Raw genomic sequence first — 20891 nt, 5'->3', positions numbered from 1 at the left:
AGAGTGGCCCTGCGCGCCAGGTGTCCTGTAGGGCCCAGTAGCTCAGCCTCCCCAGTTACCTGGGGTGGACACTCTTGGTGCACTCTTGGTGCCTTGGTTGTTGAAGGATCACTGGGAGGAATTGACCTCCAGGCCAATTGGCTGTGAGAATCAGCTGTGTCTAAAGTGGGAGAACTTCTGTGCTGAAGACACCCTTCTGGGGCAAGACTTGCTTCAGTGGGGCTTTGGTGCTCACTGAGTCTGCTCCCTGAGTGTGTCCCTTATGGATCTGAGGAGTTGCAATCTGGATGGTCCCCCTCTGACCACTGGGTACAGTGGCTCCTGGATCTAAGGAGGTGCTAATTCAGCCTCTGCCTGAGGCCACACAGCAGGAGCCACGAAGAGGCTCAGCTGTGAAGCAATGCAAGCCACTGCGGGGCCTTGGGCCTTCTCTTGGAAGTTCCGGGTCTGCCTGGCTCGGCTGCAGTTAGGTACATTCACATGCAAAAGCCTCTGCCGCAGCCTGGGTGGGGCAGGGTCTCAGGGAATCAAAGGGCGGATCAAGGAGCTATGGCTGATTCTCCGCCCGGAGTCGCGGGTCTCAGTGACCCCCTAATTGCTGCAAGCACCTCTGAGGGAAAGCCGCCTTCAAGTTCGCCCGCTGCCGGACAGACCAGCTTCTCCCCGTATGAGTCCTGGGTCCCCAGAGACTTCCCGGAACCGGAGTTCAGGGCAGTCGGGAGCTTGTGATTCAAAAAGACAGCCGTGTCCTCAGGTGCCACCCCCTTTACTCCCGCGCGCGCGAGCCGGCCGTACCTCTGCACTTGTACCTCTGCACTTCACCTCTGCAGCTCCTCTGGCTCTCAGCGTGCTTTTCTTTCCTTCTAGTTGTAGAATTTACACTCAGCCAGCCTTCCTGTTGTTCTGGATGATGTTTGCTCTGTCCTTTGCGGTAATTTTCAATTGTTGTGTGAGGCGGCAATTTCCCGGTGTTTACCTATGCCGCCATCTTAGTTTCTCCTTTTGTTAGTTTTTTAAAGTTGTTTTTTTAGAGTGAGGAAGGGAGAGAGAGAGTAGTAGAGAGAAACATCGATGTGAGAGAGAAACAAAGAAGGGTTGTCTTCCCATATGCCTGACCAGGAATCGACCTTGCTACCCAGTAATGTGCCCTGACAGGTATTGAATGAATAGGGCTTACCCACATATATATTCTTTTTTAATTTTTCAATTTCACTTGAAATTCGTTATTATTTTAGTCAACAAGTATTTGCCATATATTTCTATGTACTCACTGTTCACTGTAGAGTCCTTTGTGTGTTATTTTCATGTTTGGATTTTGTGTTGCTTTTGGCTGGGAATTATCCAAGAAGTTTACATTAAGAAGAGAATATTTTAGTTTGTTTTTCTCAATCTTTGGCCTGCCAGCCAAGAATATTTTCAAACTTCCAGCCACTGCTTTACTTCCATTTATGTCGGGTATAAGCTTTAGAGTTGTTCAGAATTCAACATTAAAGATCCAGCATAGGGTGGCTTTTCCTACAAGCCCATAGGTTTCCACCAGGCAACAAATGTAGACTTTCATGGTTAAGACTGTTTTCTGAAGGGTACACACTGTTCTCTAGATTGTATTTGCATTAGGTCTAATTTGACTAGTAATCATCTTGTCCTGTTGATACTACTACTGACTGTGATTCAGATCCCACTGTGACAGCTACAATGGTGCAGTACAAAGGATCCATGTGACAGTTAGTTCTTCTACCACTCTCTGCAGTGAGTTCTCTGAGCAAGTCCTTCCATGTGAGAATTAGTACTCTCCTCATTTCATGCAGACTCTGGATGTTTGCTGTCACTCAGAACTTAGCATAAACTCTCAATGTTTTGAATTATCTTTGGTTGTACGTGATTAAAATTATGTGCCTTTTTCCATAATAAATGTTTCTATAATTTTTAATGAAATATTAACTGTTTCCTAAACACTCTTAAGTCAAGAACTGTTATTGTGTTTTTTATTTCCTAAGGATATATTTAAGTATCCTGTTGTATTAATGTAATTTCAGATCAACTTGTAATTTTTTCCCTTTAACCATTATACATTCTGAGTCATAATTTTCATATGTGTAAATTCAGATGTTTTACTCAAATTACTATTTAATTTTTATATTTATTTTCGAAAGAAATTATTTTAGTATTAATATTATCTTAAATATATGAATTTTTAAAAAATGATAATTTCCAAGTGGAACTAAGGGGTAATAAGTGTGTATATAGATGAAAGTCAAGGATGAATAGTGTTTTTTTCTTTAATCCTCACAAGAGGACATGTTGTTATTGATTTTAGAGAGGTAGGGAGGGAAAGAAAAAGAGAGAGAAGAGAAAGAGAGAAATATTGATGTGAGAGAAAAACATCCATTGGCCTCCTCTATGTTCCCAACTGGAAATCAAACTCATAACCGCATTTTTGGTGTATCATTAGATGCTCCAACCAACTGAGCAACCCAGCCAGGGAAATTAATGGTGTTTTGATTTGCCATGGGTAAAATTAATGGAGAAGAAATACATTCTGTTCTATTTGTATCTTCCATACAGTCTTGAACAAAGACTTTCAAATGGCTATCAGTCAACAATGAAAGTATATTAAGTGAATGCAAGTGTATTTCTAATTCTTATTTTAATTGTATTTTCAACACTGAAATGTTCAAGAAGTAGCAATTATTTCTATCTTGGGACAAATTCAGGCTTTATACTGAGTTATCACACCTTCTACAATCAGAGCTCTTGTTTTAAAAGCTCCATACACAGTCATCATGGATTCTCAACTTGGCAATTTTTTTTAAAGGTCAGCATCATAAAATAAAGATATTCTTGACTGAAAAGTGCTTTATTTTATTTTTCAGATTTTTCTAATGACCGACATAATGAGAGCTCTTATGACTGATTTTGTGTAAAGCAATATGAGGGATGAAGTTATTTTTTAAAGTCAATTTAGGGTTCTAATATAGCCTTAGTGCTGTGAAAATCATTTTTTATTTAAGTATTTAAAACTGCATTTCCAATTTGTTTTGAACTGTAAACAAAATTTTATGTTTCATAATTTAAATGTTATTAAATATAACTAAGACTGTATATTTAGACATTTAAGTAATACCTAACACTGTACACAAGTATATAATTGAAAATTCAATATTTTGATAAAATAAAAGGAGGGAGAGACGGCAGTGGAGTAGGCCAACCTTTCTTTTACCTTCTCCCAGGGCCAGACTAGAAATAAAAAACTAAATTGGGGAATATTCAACCAGAATTACCAACTGAAGTCCAGCTGAGTAGGAGACTTTTAACAAGCAAGAGCAGAAATTACCCAGAGACTGATCTTACTGGACTGCCTAGGCCCTAGATGGATCTCCACCCAGCTGAGGACAGGGAAATATTTTAGGACATTCTCAGAAGAGTAGTTCTGGGATGGAAAAACACATCCACCATTTTCCCTGAAATCTGAAAGGCACCTCCCCATTAGGGGAGATACAGAGATCTTATACTCCTGATTCTGCCAAAGCCATTTCAGAAACAAACTTTTCAATATTTAAGACTGATAGCTGGCCAGCAGGCAAAGGTGGACAGATACATAGCTCATGGAACCTGGGAAGTTGGCTGACCCACCCTTAGGCCCTGTACTGCTAACAAACTAGCCTTAGAATGCAGCTTGGCACCTCCCACATGCAGTCAAGTCCTATGGAGACATAAGGTAGATTCCTTGAAGCTTCTAACACAAGGGTGGAGAATGTCTGGCCTGCAGGCCATGTAAGGCCTGCAAAATCATTTGGTCTGGTCCTGCCAAGGCATTAGGGGTGAGTTAATTAAATGTTTGACCAGATATAGCAAGCTAATGTTTTAAGAAAATAAATTTATATGGCTCACAAATGATGTTACAAATATCCAAATGGCCCTTGGCAGAAAAAAGTTACCCATCCCTGTTCTAGAGGATTTATAAATAAGAGCAGAAAAAAAAATTATACATAATGTGTACAAAATGGACTACTCAAGCTACACAATGTCAATAATGTAGTAAAATTAGGTGTCCCTTCATATTGGTTTGGGATATGGATTTCCAACATTTATGAGGTCAAAATAAGCCAAACTGAGAAATTCACTTTAAACTTGTCCTGGGTTATTAGTATTTCAGGGAGCACTATAGAACCAAAATCCATTCCACTCTGGAGGGAAGCATCCTCATTTCAAGATTCACATGAGACTACTAACAAAAATGTGTCACCATGAGCACACACTTCCAGATTGCAAAAGCACATAGGAAAAAAGCTCCCACTTAAGTCAGCAAGAAAAATACATTGCAAAATTAAAACTCCAGGATTTTTATATAATGAATTTACCACATAGATTATATAACTTAAAAAAATGTCAGAAAAAATCAAAATTAAAATTAAAATCAAGAAACAAGCTTTCTCAACAGAAACACATCAGGCCAGAAAAGAATGGACAGAAATTTACAAAGTGATGCAAAGCAAAGGAATGAATCCAAGAATATTCTATCCAGCAAGGCTATCATTCAAAATTGAAGGGGAAATAAGAAGCTTCAGAGACAAAAAAAGGCTAAGGGAGTTTATACCACCAAGCCAGCAATGCAAGAAATGCTAAAGGGACTGGTGTAAAAAGAAGAAATAAAAAGCTAAGAAAGAAAACAGGCACAAAAAATAGAAATGGCTACAAACAAGTACCTTTCAATAATAACTTTAAACGTAAATGGACTAAATGTTCCAATCAAAAGACATCGAGTGGCTGAATGGATAAAAAAACATGACCCATATATTTGCTGTCTACAAGAGACCCACCTCAGAATAAGGGACTCACACGGACTGAAAGGGAAGGGATGGAAAAATAGCTTTCAGGCAAATGGAAATGAAAAAAAAAGATGGGGTAGTATACTTATATCTGACAAAATAGACCTCAAAGTGAAGGCCATAAGAAGAGATAAGGAAGGCCACTTCATAATACTAAAGGGATCAATACAACAAGAAGATATAACCCTGATAAACATATATGCACCCAATGCAAGAGCACCCAAATACATAAAAAACCTCCTGGAAAATAACAAGGGAGAGATCAACAACAACACAATTGGGGACTTTAATGCACCACTGACATCACTGGATAAATCCTCTAGACAAAAAATAGGCAAAGAAACAGCAATCCTAAATGACTCACTAGATCAGATGTACTTAATTGACATCTTCAGAACATTTCACCCCAAAGCCACGGAATATACGTTCTTCTCAAGTGCTCATGGGACATTTTCAAAAATATACCACATATTGGATCACAAAAAAAGTCTCCCCATATTCAAGAAGATTGAAATCATACCAAGCATCTTCTCAGACCACGATGGCATAATATTAGAAATAAACTACAATAAAAATAACCCAAAATACTCAAACACTTGGAAGCTGAATAGCATGTTATTAAATATTGATTGGGTTACCAATGAGATCATAGAAAAAATTAAAAACACCCTGGAAACTAATGACAATGAAAACACAACAATCCAAAACCTATGGGACACAATGAAAGCGGTCCTGAGAGGGAAGTTTATAGCTCTACAGGCCTATCTCAAAAAACAAGAAAAATGGTAGTTAACCATCTAACTCTACATCTCAAAGAACTAGAAAGAGAGCAACAAGAAAAGCCCAGAGTGAGCAGAAGGAAGGAGATAATAAAGATCAGAGCATAAATAAATGACATAGAGACCAAAAAAAAAAAAAAAAAAAAAAATTCAGAAGATCAACAAAACCAAAGGCTGGTTCTTTGAAAGGATAAACAAGATTGATGAACCTCTAGCCAGGCTCACCAAGAAGAAAAGAGAGAGGACCCAAATAAACAAAATCAGAAATGATAGGGGTGAAATAACAACAGACCCCACAGAAATACAAATGATTGTTAAAAAATACTATGGACAACTCTACTCCAACAAACTAGACAACCTGGAGGAAATGGACATAGTCCTAGAAAAATTCAATCTTCCAAAACTTAATCAGGAAGAATCTAAAAATCTCAATAGGCCAATAACTATGGAGGAAATTGAAGCAGTAATCAAAAAGCTTCCAGCAAACAAAAGCCCAGGACCGGACGGCTTCACAGGGGAGTTTTACCAAACATTCAAGGAAGAACTAAAACCTATCCTCCTCAGACTACTACAAAAAATTCAAGAGGAAGGAACACTTTAAAGCTCATTCTATGAAGGCAGCATCACCCTAATACCCAAACCAGGTAAACACAACACAATGAAAGAGAATCACAGACCAATATCCCTCATGAACATAGATGCCAAGATCCTCAAGAAAATATTAGCAAATCGGATCCAGCAGTACATCAGAAAGATCATATACCATGACCAAGTAGGATTTATCCCAGGGATGCAAGGATGGTACAATATGCACAAATCAATAAACGTGATACAAATCACGTAAACAAATTGAAAGAAAAAAACCACATAGTCATATCAATTGATGCAGAAAAAGCATTTGACAAAAATCCAACACCTATTTTTGATAAAAATTCTCAGCAAGGTAGGAATAGAAGGATCATACCTCAACATAATAAAAGCAATATATGACAACCCCCCAGCCAACATGTTACTCAATGGACAAAAACTAACACCATTTCCCCTAAGAATAGGAACAACACAGGGATGCCCACTCTCACCACTCCTGTTCGACATAGTACTGGAAGTATTAGCCATTGCAATTAGACAAGAAGAAGAAATAAATGGCATCCAAATTGGAAAAGAAGAATTAAAACTGTCCTTATTTGCAGATGGCATGATATTATACATAAAATACCCTAAAGACTGCATCAAAAAACTATTAGAATTAATAAATGAATTTGGCAATGTAGCAGGATCAAAATTAATGCCAAGAAATCTATACACCAATAGTGAACTTACGTAAAGAGAGACTAAAAACAACAATCCCATTTACCATCACACCAAAAAAATTAAGATACCTAGGAATAGACTTAACTAAAGAGGTAAAAGACCTCTATTCAGAAAACTACAGGACATTCAAAAATGAGATAGAGGAAGACATAAACAGATGGAAGAAAATACCATGTTCTTGAATTGGTAGAATCAACATCATTAAAATGTCCATACTACCCAAAGCAATCTATAAATTCAATGCACTTCCCATTAAAATACCAATGGCATATTTCACAGACCTAGAAAGAACTCTCCAAAAATTCATCTGGAATAAAAAAAGACCCTGAATAGCTGCAGCTATCCTGAGAAAAAACAAAGTAGGTGGGATCTCAATACCAGATATCAAGCTGTATTACAAAGCCACTTTTCTCAAAACTGCCTGGTACTGGCACAAGAACAGACGTATAGATCAATGGAATATAATAGAGAGCCCAGAAATTGATCCAAACCAATATGCTCAATTAATATTTGACAAAGCAGGCAAGAACATACAATGGAGTCAAGATAGTATCTTCAATAAATGGTGTTGGAAAAATTGGACAGATACATGCAAAAAAATGAAACTAGACCATCAACTTACACCATACACAAAAATAAACTCAAAATGGATAAAGGACTTTAATGTAAGACAGGGAGCCATAAAAATACTAGAAGAATCGAAAGGCAACAAAATCTCAGACATAAGGCAAAGCAATTTCTTCACTGATACCGCTCCTAGGGCATTGGAACCTAAAGAAAAAATAAACAAATGGGACTACATCAAAATAAAAAGCTTTTGCACAGCAAAGGAAACCATCAATAAAACAACAAGAAAGCCCACTGCATGGGAGAACATATTTGTCAATGTTATCACTGATAAGGGTTTAATCTCCAACATTTATAGGGAACTCATACAACTTAACAAAAGGAAGATAAACAAACCAATCAAAAAATGGGCAAAGGACCTAAATAGACACTTTTCAAGAGGACATTCAGAAAGCCAAGAGACATATGAAAACATGCTCAAAGTAACTAATCATCTGAGAGATGCAAATCAAAACAACAATGAGGTACCATCTCACACCTGTCAAAATGGCCATCATCAACAAATCAACAAACGACAAGTGCTGGAGAGGATGTGGAGAAAAAGGAACCCTCCTGCACTGCTGGTGGGAATGCAGACTGGTGCAGTCACTGTGGAAGACAGTATGGTGTTTCCTCAAAAAACTAAAAATCGAACTCCCATTTGACCCCGTGATCCCACTTCTAGGAATATATCCGAAGAAAACAGAAACACCAATCAGAAAGGATATATGCACCCCTATGTTCATAGCAGTGCCATTCACCATAGCTAAGATCTGGAAACAGCCTAAGTGCCCATCAGTAGATGAATGGATTAGAAAACTGTGGTACATCTACACAATGGAATACTATGCTGCTGTAAAAAGAAGGAACTCTTTCCATTTGCAACAGCATGGATGGAACTGGGGAGCAGTATGCTAAGTGAAATAAGCCAGTCAATGAAGGAAAAATACACATGATCTCACTCAATTATGGATAATAAAAACCATTATAGACTTATGAACAAAAAAAGATACAGAGGCAGAGCAGCCTCGAACAGACTGTCAAACTACAGCGGGAAGGCCGGGGAGGGCTGAGGGGCAGGAAGGGAGGGTAAGAGATCAACCGCAGAATCTGTATGCATGCATATAAGCATAACCAATGGACATAAGACACTGGGGGGTAGGAGAGGCCAAGGGATTGTCAAGGGCGGGGAAAAAAGGAGACATATGTAATACTCTTTGTAATACTTAAGCAATAAAACAATTTTAAAGAAAGATTAACAACAGCAATTAAAAAGGCTATCTCTCCCATCCAAGTACTAACCAGGAACTGTTGATTATAATAGAATCAGGGACATAGAAAGGGAATGGACTGACTATTCCTGGGGGGGAAAGGGGTGTGGGAGATGCGGGAAGAGACTGGACAAAAATCGTGCACCTATGGATGAGGACAGTGGGTGGGGAGTGAGGGCGGAGGGTGGGGCGGGAACTGGGAGGAGGGGAGTTATGGGGGGGGAAAAAAGAGGAACAAATGTAATAATCTGAACAATAAAGATTTAATAAAAAAAATAAATAAATAAAAATAAAAATACTTAAAAAAAAAAAGGCTATCTCTCAGGAAGAGGCACAAAGATTGGTATTGGAATCACTGGCATATGAAAATGCTAGCCCTGATTGTAGAAAAGCAATTCAGCCTTTCCGAGCGGCTGGAGCCACTATTGAGGATTATATTAGGGCATGTAGAGACGTGGGTTCAATGAATTATCAAGCCACCTTATTAGCTGCCGCGGTAAAGGGAGAGGTCAAAAACAGTAAACCGAAATGCTATAATTTTGGAAAATTTGGACACATGAAGAAAGATTGTAGAAAAGGATCAGGACAGGCTTAGATAAGAGGAGATAATAAACAACAACCTTCAGGATTCTGTAAACGATGTGGAAAGGGACATCATTGGACTAAGGAGTGCAGGTCAGTTAAAGATAAACAGGGAAATATTCTTCCCCCTCTACAGAGTGATTCGGCAAACTTTCATTAGGGCTTAGCTCGGGGCCACAGACAAACAACACGAGCTTCCAACAACTCCCAGTGAGCAGCGGATTGATACATTCGACCATGCAGAGTCTCAGCAGCTCTCAATCTCAGACTTAGTACATGCAACAGCAAAAAGTGCAGCCTTAGATATTCCTATTTCATATGATTGTACTATTTTACCAGAAAAAGGAATTTACAAATTGTCTACAGGTGTTTTGGGGCCGATTCCATCAGGGACTGTAGGTCTCTTACTGGGATGTAGTAGCTTAACATCTCAAGTTATGACAGTACATACCGGGGTTATAGATGAAGATTATCAAGATGAAATTAAAATTATGGTTTCAGCTACTATGACTATACAATTAAGGAAAGGTCAACGTGTTCCTCAATTGCTACTACTACCTTATATTCAGGGAAAAGCAGCGGCAGTTAAATGCACTGGTGGATTTGGTAGCACAGGCAGCCAAATATTTTGGCAAGCGCTTATAAACGCCGAGCCCCAAACTTAAATTAACATTTGAGGATGGAACTATAATTGAAGGCTGGTAGATACTGGAGCCGATGTTTCAATAATCAGTGCCCAGAATTAGCCACTTAAATGGCCAGCTCAAATGGTCAATGTCTCCTTTACTGGAATAGGAGAGATGCATAACATTCAGTAAAGCCAACATTCCTTAACATGTTTTGGACCGGAAGGACAAAAGGCATTAATTAAACCTTATGTAGCTAATATTGCTATAAATCTATGGGGAAGAGATCTTTTGCAACAATGGGGAGATACCATATCCTTTCCTAATATTTCTCAGGCTGTAAAGAATGTCATGTTAAACATGGAATATAAATCCTCACAGCCTAAACCAGTACAGCTCGAACCTGTGGTTCGAGTGGGAACAGATAGTAGAGGTTTAGGATTTAGAATAGGGGCCGCTATAAAGCGCTTTGCCTTAGCCCTTACATGGAAAACAGATAAACCAGTTTGGGTAGAACAGTGGCCCCTTCCTAAAGAAAAATTGAAGCGCTACATCAACTAGTTAAAGAACAATTAGACCAGGGTCATATTGAATATTCCTCTAGTCCCTGGAATTCACCTGTGTTTGTTATTAAGAAAAAATCTGGCAAGTGGAGAATGTTAACTGATCTATGGAAAATTAATGAAGTTATACAACCAATGGGACCCTTACAGCTTGGGATTCCTAACCCCTCGCTAATTCCTAAACATTGGTCCATTGTCATAATTGATTTAAAAGATTGTTTCTTCACTATTCCTTTGCAGCCTCAAGACTGTGAGAAATTTGCATTTACTGTCCCGGCTTTAAATCAGGCTCAACCCACTTAATGAAAAGTCTTACCACAAGGAATGTTAAACAGTCCCACTATGTGTCAGGCATATGTGCATCAACCTTTAGAAATAGTCAGAAAGGATTTCCTAATGCTCTAATTTATCATTATATGGATGATATTTTAGTAGCTTCTGAAATTCAATCACAATTACAGGAGATTTACCAATACCTCCTTGAAAAACTCCAAGACCATGGATTAGAAGTAGCCCCAGAAAAGATACAATGCCAGCAGCCATGGAAATATCTTGGGCAAAAATTAACAGATGCCTCCATTATTCCACAGAAGGTTCAAATTAGAAGACAGTTTAAAGACTCTAAACGAGTTTCAAAAGTTATTAGGAGACATTAATTGGTTGAGACCCAGCCTTGGTATACCTACTTATCAATAGACTAATTTATTTCAAATCCTAGAGGGGCCATCCGAATTAGATAGTCCCCGTGTTTTAACCCCTGCTGCAGAAAAAAATTAACTTGGATAGAACAGCATGTACAACAAGCACAATTAGATAGAATTCTTTCCATGGACAATTTTAAATTATTAGTTTTCCACACTGAGCATTCTCCTACAGGGTTACTTATTCAAGACAGTAACGTTGTTGAATGGATTTTCATGCCTCATAAATCACAGAAAAAATTACAGACTTATATTCAAAAAAATTGCCAAATTATTTACAAGGGAAGATTAAGATTAAGACAATTATGTGGTTTAGATCCAGAAGAAATTATAATACTTTTACTGTCAAGGAAATTCAAGGATCGTTTCGACTATGCCATGATTGGCAACTGCTTGTGCTCATTTTTTAGGGAAAATACATAATCATTATCCTACAGATAAAAGGTTACAATTTCTTAAGAAAACTCAATGGATATTGCCTTGTATTATAGCTAATGAACCAGTTCAAGGCCCTACTGTTAATACCGATGCTAACAAGCTAGGAATAGCTGGTTTTCATTCTGAACAGCTAAAAAGGTAATTCAATCTCCATACACTTCAGTGCAACAGGCAGAACTATTTGTCATTGTTTTATTACTGCAACATTTTCCCCAAGCTGTAAATATTATCACTGATTCTCAATATGCAGAATTCACTGTTAAAAATATTGAGACTGCCACTATTCCCATTGATGAGTCAGAGCTGCATGTTTTATTTCGACAACTCCAAACGTTAGTTAGAAATCGCACTTCGCTTATATTCATTACACACATCCGAGCTCACACGACCTTACCTGGTCCTATGACTAAAGGTAATGCTCATATTGATTCTCTCATAGGAACTGTTCAATCTTCACAAGAGGAGCATCAACAGTATCATACAAATGCTCGTAGTCTAAAAAACAGACATACCATTACCTGGAAACAAGCGAAAACCATCCTGCGCTCTTGTACCCAGTGTCAATCTATTCAAGCTCTGGCGCTTCCATTCGGAGTAAATCCCAAGGGAACATGCAGTAATGCTCTATGGCAAATGGATGTAACCCAAGTAGCAGAATTTGGAAAATTGAAATTTGTACATCACTCTGTGGATACATATTCACACTTTTCTTGGGCTACTGCAGCGATGTCTGAAAAAGCAGATGCAGTAATTACTCACTTAATGGAAGCTTTTGCAGTGATGGGAATACCTCAAAATATTAAGACTGATAATGGTTCTGCATATCTATCTACAAAATGTCAAACATTTTTTCAATTTCATCATATCACTCACATCACTGGCATCCCTGGTAACAGTACAGGACAAGCTATTATTGAAAGACAAAAATCGCACCTTAAAGGAAATGCTCAAAAAACAAAAAGGGGGAGAATCCCCTAAACAAAGACTACTAACTGCTCTATTTACTTTACATTTTTTAAATCAAGATGAGACTGACAGCACTGCTGCTCAGCGACATTGGGTAAAGGAGGTTTCACAAGAATTGAATCAACCTGTGTTTTATCATAATGAGTCCTCTCAATCGTGGGATCCTGCATGGGTACTACGATGGGGGCGAGGTTATGCTTATATTTCCATAGGTAAAGAAAAGTTCTGGGTTCCTGAGAGGTGTCTTAAGCTCACACATGGGAACCAAAAGGAAGTTCTACTTAAGTGACCTGACCAAGGATTTCTCAGAGATGACGTTGAAGGGGCCTCCTATCCGCAAAGCTCTACAGTCAATGCAACATTCATCTGTACCAACCTGGGGTCAAGTGAAGAAGCTTACCCAAGAGGGAGAACAACTGGTTCAGCATCATGGTAAAGAAGTGATGCCATCTACTTTGTTCCTTGCTATGCTTGCACTAATAACCACTCAGGTAAATGCTGAGAATCATACATACTGGGCTTACATTCCTAATCCCCCACTGAATAGAGGTGTTTCTTGGTTGAATTCAAAGGTTCGAATTTATGTTAATGACTCAAATTGGTTACCCAGACCTTATGATGATCGAGATCCATTAAAAACAGAGGAGGAAGGTAGAATCATAGAAAATTATACCACTGGAACACAGGGAGTGCCAATATGGTTAGGCAAGGAGACCATTGTTTAACAATACAGGCACAAGACTGGCTGAGCATTTTGGAAAACACTACTACTGCAACAAAAAAACAAGTGTTTGTTTCTTCTGAGTACCCATGGGCTTAAAAATGTTAGTTGGGATAACAATAGTACACCTCCATTACTTCCACCATGTCATGTTCCTACGTTTATGCACTTGTCCAATTGGGTCCATTGGGAATCCTGTTGAGGAGAGACGGTTCAGGTTTTATCTAATACTTCCTATGGAAGCGTCATTGATTGGAGTCCTTCAGGTTCAGGTCGTTCCAAAGCCAATGGAGTTGATCTATGATGGCATAGAGGAGAGAACAAGTCCATATCCATGCAAGCGATTGTAAGCATCGTGTGGCATGGTGGAGGATTTGCGCCCCCAACACCTCATCAAAATGACATCCTGTTCAATCTGACTTAAGGAAATTGGGATCTGCCTTACACTCTTTGAAAGCATGGACTGGTTTCTATAAAAATAACTCTGGGAATTACACCTTACAATTTTATGTTAATAAAACTGCCTTTGTACAAGCCTGTGTTCGATTACCATTTTTATTAATGAAAGGAGATGTTAAGTGGAATGCTAACTCAGGGGAAATTTCCTGTATTAATTGTTCTTTCTATACTTGTCTAAATTCTTCTATTGCATTTAACCAATCATCTGAAAGCATTTATATTTTGAAAGCTAGACCTGGAGTATGGCTGCCAGTACAAATGCATCATAGATGGCAGGATTCTCCAGCTACTGCTATGTTACAGCATATTGCAGAAGATTTGCTTAAAAGAGGAAAAAGGTTTATTGGAATGTTAATTACAGTAATTTTGGGACTTATAGTGATTACAGCCACTCTAGCTGTTGCAGAAGTAGCATTGCAACAATCTGTTTAGACTACTGATTTTGTAGCTGATTGGCATAAGGAGTCAGAACAATTATGGTCCATCCAAAGACAAATCGATACCGAAATGCATGCAGAAATTGCTGATCTGCAACAAGCTGTATTAATGATAGGAGATCAAATTCTAAGTCTGCAAAGACAAATGCGTATGAAATGTGACTGGAATTATTCATCATTTTGCATTACCCCTGTACCTTATAATGAAAGTTTGTTTCCATGGGAAAAGGTTAAAAAACGTTTGTTCAATCATAAGAATCTAACAGAAGAAATTCTAGATTTACAATCTCATATACAAGAAACATTTCGGAAGGAATTGCATAGATTAACTGGGCAAAATATATTAAAAGATATGGTTGAGGGATTGCAACAATTAAATCCTATACCCCATTTACAAGCCGCTTTAAGAGCTTCTGCTGGAATGCTATTATTAATAATCTGTCTCTGTATCATTTTATATTTAGTCTGCCGAAGACTCAGGAAAACCAAGCAATTAGCTAATAGAAAATCAGCTGTGTTATCTTTGATGCTTCATCAAATGAAGCAAGAAAAAAAGGGAGATTTGTAGCTGGACATTTGTAAACAAGGATCTGAAGTCCTGCCAAGAAGAAGTGAATGTTCTATCAGGAGCACAGTGTGACTTGCAAGTGGGTCAAGATTGCACACAATCTTTTTTTTCTTTCTTTCTTTCTTTTTTTTATTATTAGTTAAGGTATTACAAATGTGTCCTCATCCCCCCCATTAACCCCCAACCTCCCCCACACACACACGAACTCATGCTCCCATCCCCCTGCTGTCCATGTCCATTGGTTTGGCTTATATACATGTATACAAGTCCTTCGGTTGATCTCTTCCCCCCATCCCCGCCCTCCCCTACTTTCCTTCTGGGGATTGACAGCCTGATCGCTGTTTCTCAGTCTTTGGGTCTGTCCCTTTTCATCAGTCTATGTTGTTCTCTATAATCCACAAATGAGTGAGATCATGTGGTACTTATCCCTCTCTGACTGGCTTATTTCACTTAGCATAATGCTCTCCAGTTCCATCCATGCTGTTGCAAAAGGCAAGAGTTCCTTTTTTTTTACTGCAGCATAGTATTCCATTGTGTATATGTACCACAGTTTTCTAATCCACTCATCTGCTGATGGGCACTTAGGCTGTTTCCAAATCTTAGCTATGGTGAATTGTGCTGCTATGAACATAGGGGTGCATATATCCTTTCTGATTGGCGTTTCTGGTCTCTTGGGATATATTCCTAGTAGTGGGATCACTGGGTCAAATGGGAGTTCCATTTTTAGTCTTCTGAGGTAGCTCCATACTGTTCTCCACAGTGGCTGCACCAGTCTGCATTCCCACCAGCAGTGCAGAAGGGTTCCTTTTTCTCCACATCCTCTCCAACACTTGTTGTTTTTTGATTTGTTGATGATAGCCATTCTGACAGGTGTGAGATGATAACGCATTGTTGTTTTGATTTGCATCTCTCGTATAATTAGTGACTTTGAGCAGGTTTTCATATGTCTTTCGGCCTTCTGTATGTCCTCTTTCGAAAAGTGTCTATCTAGGTCCGTTGCCCATTTTTTTTTCTTGAGTTCCAGGAACATTTACCTCCTTGAGAAAGGCTAAGATTAAATAGTCATGGGTGTAGAGCAGAAAGGAAGGGCACAGCTGCAAGTTGTCTTCAATACACTATTGTAATAATATAGAACAAAACAAGATTTAGTTGATTAACTGCTGACACACTAACCTTATACCAAACCCCAATAAAAACGATGGTGAGAGTGCAGAGTTTGCTACATGCTTGAGTGAGCTGTAGCCCTCTGTCCGGCATCAATCATCCTGTGTGTTCGTCTTACCTCTGCGTCTTCGGTTCATTAAACATCCCTCAACATGCAATAGTAAAGGGGATTGTTTTTTTTAATCTCTCTACTATAAGTTTACTATTTGTGTATAAAAATGCCATAGATTCCTTGACGTTATTTTTGTATCCTGCTACATTGTTGAATTCATTTATTAAGTCTAATATTTTTTGATGGAGTCTTTAGGATTTTCTATGTACAATCTAATGTTATCTGCGAGTATTGACTGTGGGAAACTGTTTATTGCCTTCACTATCTCATAAGCATAGACAGACACCCCCGCCCCCCCCCCCCCCAAGGCTGGGTACCTTTGAAGCCCTAGCAAAGGTCGGAGCTAGGCGCCACCTCTGTTTGTCCAGACAGTGGTAGCTGAAACTACTCTCCCATTTATTATTATGTAAATCCTTGCTGATGGGCTAGTCTGCCTGTTGCAGGGGGTCACCTGCCTAAGGGCTATGCTATGGGTGCATCCCAGAATCAATAAAAACTTGGTGAGGCCTGAGCACAGGTGGAGGTCCTTCCTCTTGAGTTGGACTTGCCCACCTGGTCCCCCAATATTTCCAAATTATCTCTTGTCTTTTCATTTTCATTTGTGTGCGGATCTGCTTCCAGTTCCTGAACCCTGACCCATGCGGGACGTGGGAAGGAAACACACAACATCTGGCGCACGACGGGAAAACTGGAAGTAAAGGTTTCACTAGAGCAAAAAAAGGAAGTTTCACCAAAAAAGGTGTGGAAAAATTCACCGAAAAAAAAGGTGGGGGAAATTCACCGCACGCAATGCCCAGGATCAATTTCAGAAGTCACGAGATGTAAGTAGGCTGGGAACGTTTTCTTTCACCAGGCTAATGGGGCAGGATTTGGCTTTAAAAACGTAGATTCGGCTTTTAAAAAAAGTAAGAAACTTTATTATAAACTTTTGATTTGCATGCTTAAGGAGTTAAAATTTTCTAAGGTAATCTCTTACAGTTTTTACATGTTATTATAGAACATAACCCTTGGTTTCTTGAAAAAGGTATATTAGATCTTAAAAGTTTGCCAAAAAGTTAATCAGAACTTGCCAAAAATTGTTTCTCCTTGTGGAAAACAGTATTTCATTTGCTAAAGCCTTTAGGAGAGGTCAAGGAGGATAGATCTCCTCCCCCTTGCACCCTCTGCTCCTTAAAAGGAGCAGAAAGAAAAAAAAAATGGGAGGAATGGCCTTCATGGCTCCCTCCACCTCCATGTCCTAATCCTGAAATGCTTAATTCTCCATGAATAGAATCACCTGTGCAAAAAGGTCAAATTATAAAGAAGTTGGAATATTAAAAGCCACTCTTTTAAATCAGGCTGGAAAAAAAAAAAAAGAATGCCATGGTCATTTTAATGTGGTTTCTTGTCCAAATTAAAATCTTAATTTGTATTTGGAATCTAAAATCTGTAATAAGAAATGAAACCCTGCTGCCGAATTCGCCTCTGGTGTGGAGAGATTCAAAGGTGGCAAGAGAGGGCAGAGCTATAAGCTCTCCCACAATGAGATTACTTAATGTTTTGTTTAAAAATTACCAGAGAACATGTTTGGGACACCTAAAATTGGCTAAGATAACCTTGGGTGCTAGCCATGACTTTAGAAAGCGACATAGGAAAAAATTTAAAATGTCTTTTTCTATTAAGCATGACTTTGGGAAAAATACTCCATCTGAGTCATTTTCTGAAACTTCCCCCAAAGCAGGATGTGGGGGAAGGGAAGAAGGAAACACGTGGCCATCCAATATGGACGCCCTCTCCCCAAGTATTCTAAAATTAAAGTCCTTCTTGTAATTGAAAAGCTTTTACAAATTCATAAATGCATCCGGGATTTCTGTGCACACGTAAAGGGAAAAGGCCAGTTTAAAAATGAGTGCACATAGTTTTGAGCTGAACTTGACCTTTTGCTGTGTACAGAATAAAAACCCGAGACTGTTTTGGCCTTAAAAATGGCGAAGATACATCTGAGAAAGAAATGCAGGCTGGTTTCCCAAGGCAATTTAAAGTAGCTCTTTTGAAATTTCCCGCCCTGAGGCAAGTACTACCAGGAAGTTGATAGTAAAGTTTACATGTGAATAGCTATGGGTTTGCTTCTTGACTTCCCAAGCAGGAAAATTGTGACCATTTTGAAATTTAGCAGCTATGCCAGGCTTATTGGCTGGAAACTTAAAACTTTTAAGTTCAAATCATCTAAAAGTATTGAGATTTACAATACTGAAATGTTGATCTGAGTATGCCTAGTATGAAGTCTAGATGATAGAAGTTAATCTATTAATTGAAAATGCCTTCTATTTTATTTGAAATGTATCCTTAAATGTAAAAGTATTGATTTGAAAAATGCTAAGTATTTAATTTGCTACTAAGATTTAAAGCTCTGAAAGTTTAAGGTCTCTTTTCTTGCCATTAAAAAGTTTAAAGCTACACCCTTTTTTAATGGAGGGAGGGGTAGACACACCCTTCCCCTAGCATGCAGGTAATCCAATTCCTGCCAGCAGCCATCTTTAGGAATGTTAATTTACATTTCAATGGTTACACCTTTTGCTAGCCGACCTTCCCAGAAAAGGTCAAGCGGCCAAAAGGTGGCTTCTTTGAAATCAGCTTTCCTCCAGTAGTCAAGTTTGCTTCTCAGTTTCCCGGGCAGAAAAAACATGGTTTAAAGTTAATTATTAGATTTTAAAATTTATTCTTAAAAATATAAAAGTGTAGTTAATCAAAGAACTGCTAATATTTGACTTACAAACTCTGAAAGTTTAAAGTGCAAATTGAATCGGGAGAAATTAATTAAATATCTAATGTATAACTTGTTTTTGAAAAAAATAAAATGTGTTTTCCCTGAAATAATTAGGAATTCAAAATATGTTGCGTATTGGTCTGATTAAAAAGAGGATTAATTTTGTGATCTCAACTGAAATTTTTAATACAAAAACCAGTTTAAATTTAATTGATATTAAGATAATTATGAAAGGTATAAACAGCTAATGGGATTTCTGTTTGTCTGCAATATAATGTTTGAAAGGATGAGGGCTATGCCCTCCATCTTGTCCCATACCCTCCATGTTGGGGCAGCCGCCATGTGCTCAGGAGAGTACCTTCTTCCCTGAAGCCCAGGCCCCTGCTGGCCACACCCGGGATTTCTTTAAACTAACCAATGACAGTCAAGGGACATGCGCGCCATAGAGATGACCACATCCTGTGTAAGAAGACCCGGCTTGCGCCTGGCCAATCGGCAGGGCCCACAGTCAGCTCCCCTCCTCTTACTCCACCCCCTATTAAAACCCTGTTTTTCCCACGGTGGCTTCACTCTGCTTCCTTTTTCTGCATCGGCCAGGAGGGGGAGTCGAGCTAGCTCAAATTAAGGACCCTCTGCTTTTGCATCAGACTGGCTGGCTCCCTGGTGTGGTTTTTTTGGGGATCTTGAAATCTGGGCATAACAATGTTGGCAATCTATCTTTTAGAGATTTGGGTTTGCTCTTCCCTTGTTTATTGTGAGAATAAGGAAATCATCATTTCTGTCAGAGAACAGTTTAGGCAGCCACCACTTTGAGCTGCATGACTTGGCAGCCGCTATGTTGGCCACATGGCTTACCACGCCCCTAGGGGCCGCCATCTTGGAACAACAAAGGCCCCTCCCTCTGACTTAGCCAATCACAAAAGGAATGTCTGCTTACTGAGGCAGGATGGGATTTCAGGGGTGGAGCTTTAAGGTGGAGTTTTACTACGGAAATGCAGATGGGGCAGAAAGTGTGCTTGCCTCTCAGATTTATTTAACACTATTTTTAAGAAGATATTTTTTAATGCTTAATAAATTAGCAATCACGGTCTTAATATAATTTCAGTGGTATGATAGACCAATGTTTTAAGCAGTTGGCTTTATAAGGGCCAACAATAGAGCTCGTATGTCTTAAAAGGCTTGTAGATACATTTTTAAAAGATACTTTAAATTCTCAGTAGAACCACAGTTATACATATATCATAAACAAATTAAGAGTAATTGATTCCATGGACAAGACTAGATCCTATTATGTTGAGAACTGTTTTTAAGTGTTGAAAATGTTTTAATTAGATATGTATTTGGAATTTTTTCCCAAGTACAATATTTTAAAATATAATATGCTTGACTGCATGAGGAATTTCTGCCAAATAAAAGAAAAAATTGATTTATTAGTAGCAATGTCTTTATTTAAACTAACAAAAGCACCATGCCACTGCATTTTAAATTAGACTGGAGGTGGGGCAGCGTTTACACCTCGTGTATCAGACATAAAACTTTAAAAAATTTACTAATCTTTGTATGCAATTGAATCCTAGTAAAGTAAAATTCTTCTAAAAAGTTACTGAAGGCTTCCCATGATCCCTCTGTATATGCAAATAAGCTGAAAGGGAATGCTGTTTAAAAATATTATTTTAATAAAAAAAAGAAATTTCAATATTTTGAAATATCTTCCACTAATATTTACAGGATAATCTAATGATTTGCTGTTAAAATACCAAATCTGAAAATAAGTACAGTCACCATAAATGTTTAATGACTTTGACTTGAAATACATGGCCTTGCAGCACTATCAGTCAGCATCCAAGAAGTAACCCTATAGGTTACTTGGTGTAAAAAAGAAAGATTCTTCTTTTTTCAGTTGAAGTTCTCCAAGTGTAATCCAGCAGAAGGAAGACAAACCAGACAACCAACAGCCCAGAGACCACCTGGGGCACGGTAAAGTGAAGTATGGTAATAATTAATTCAGGTAA

At 38.5% G+C, this 20891-nt stretch overlaps 1 protein-coding gene across 1 annotated transcript in view; it reads right to left on the bottom strand.

The window, feature by feature from the left end:
- The window catches only part of LOC118650525 (E3 ubiquitin-protein ligase RING2-like), a 28621-nt gene extending 8866 nt beyond the window's left edge, over window positions 1-19755 (bottom strand). Inside the window, exon 1 of the mRNA XM_036298939.1 lies at window positions 19735-19755. Coding sequence (XP_036154832.1) covers window positions 19735-19755 — 21 coding nt within the window. The remainder of the gene's footprint in view (window positions 1-19734) is intronic.
- Between the last annotated feature and the right edge of the window lie 1136 nt (window positions 19756-20891).

This window comes from Myotis myotis, unplaced genomic scaffold (assembly GCF_014108235.1).
Source record: "Myotis myotis isolate mMyoMyo1 unplaced genomic scaffold, mMyoMyo1.p scaffold_m19_p_3, whole genome shotgun sequence".
Lineage (NCBI taxonomy): Eukaryota > Metazoa > Chordata > Mammalia > Chiroptera > Vespertilionidae > Myotis > Myotis myotis.
The sequence above is the reverse complement of the archived record's forward strand: the minus strand, read 5'-3'. Positions and strand labels throughout refer to the sequence as shown.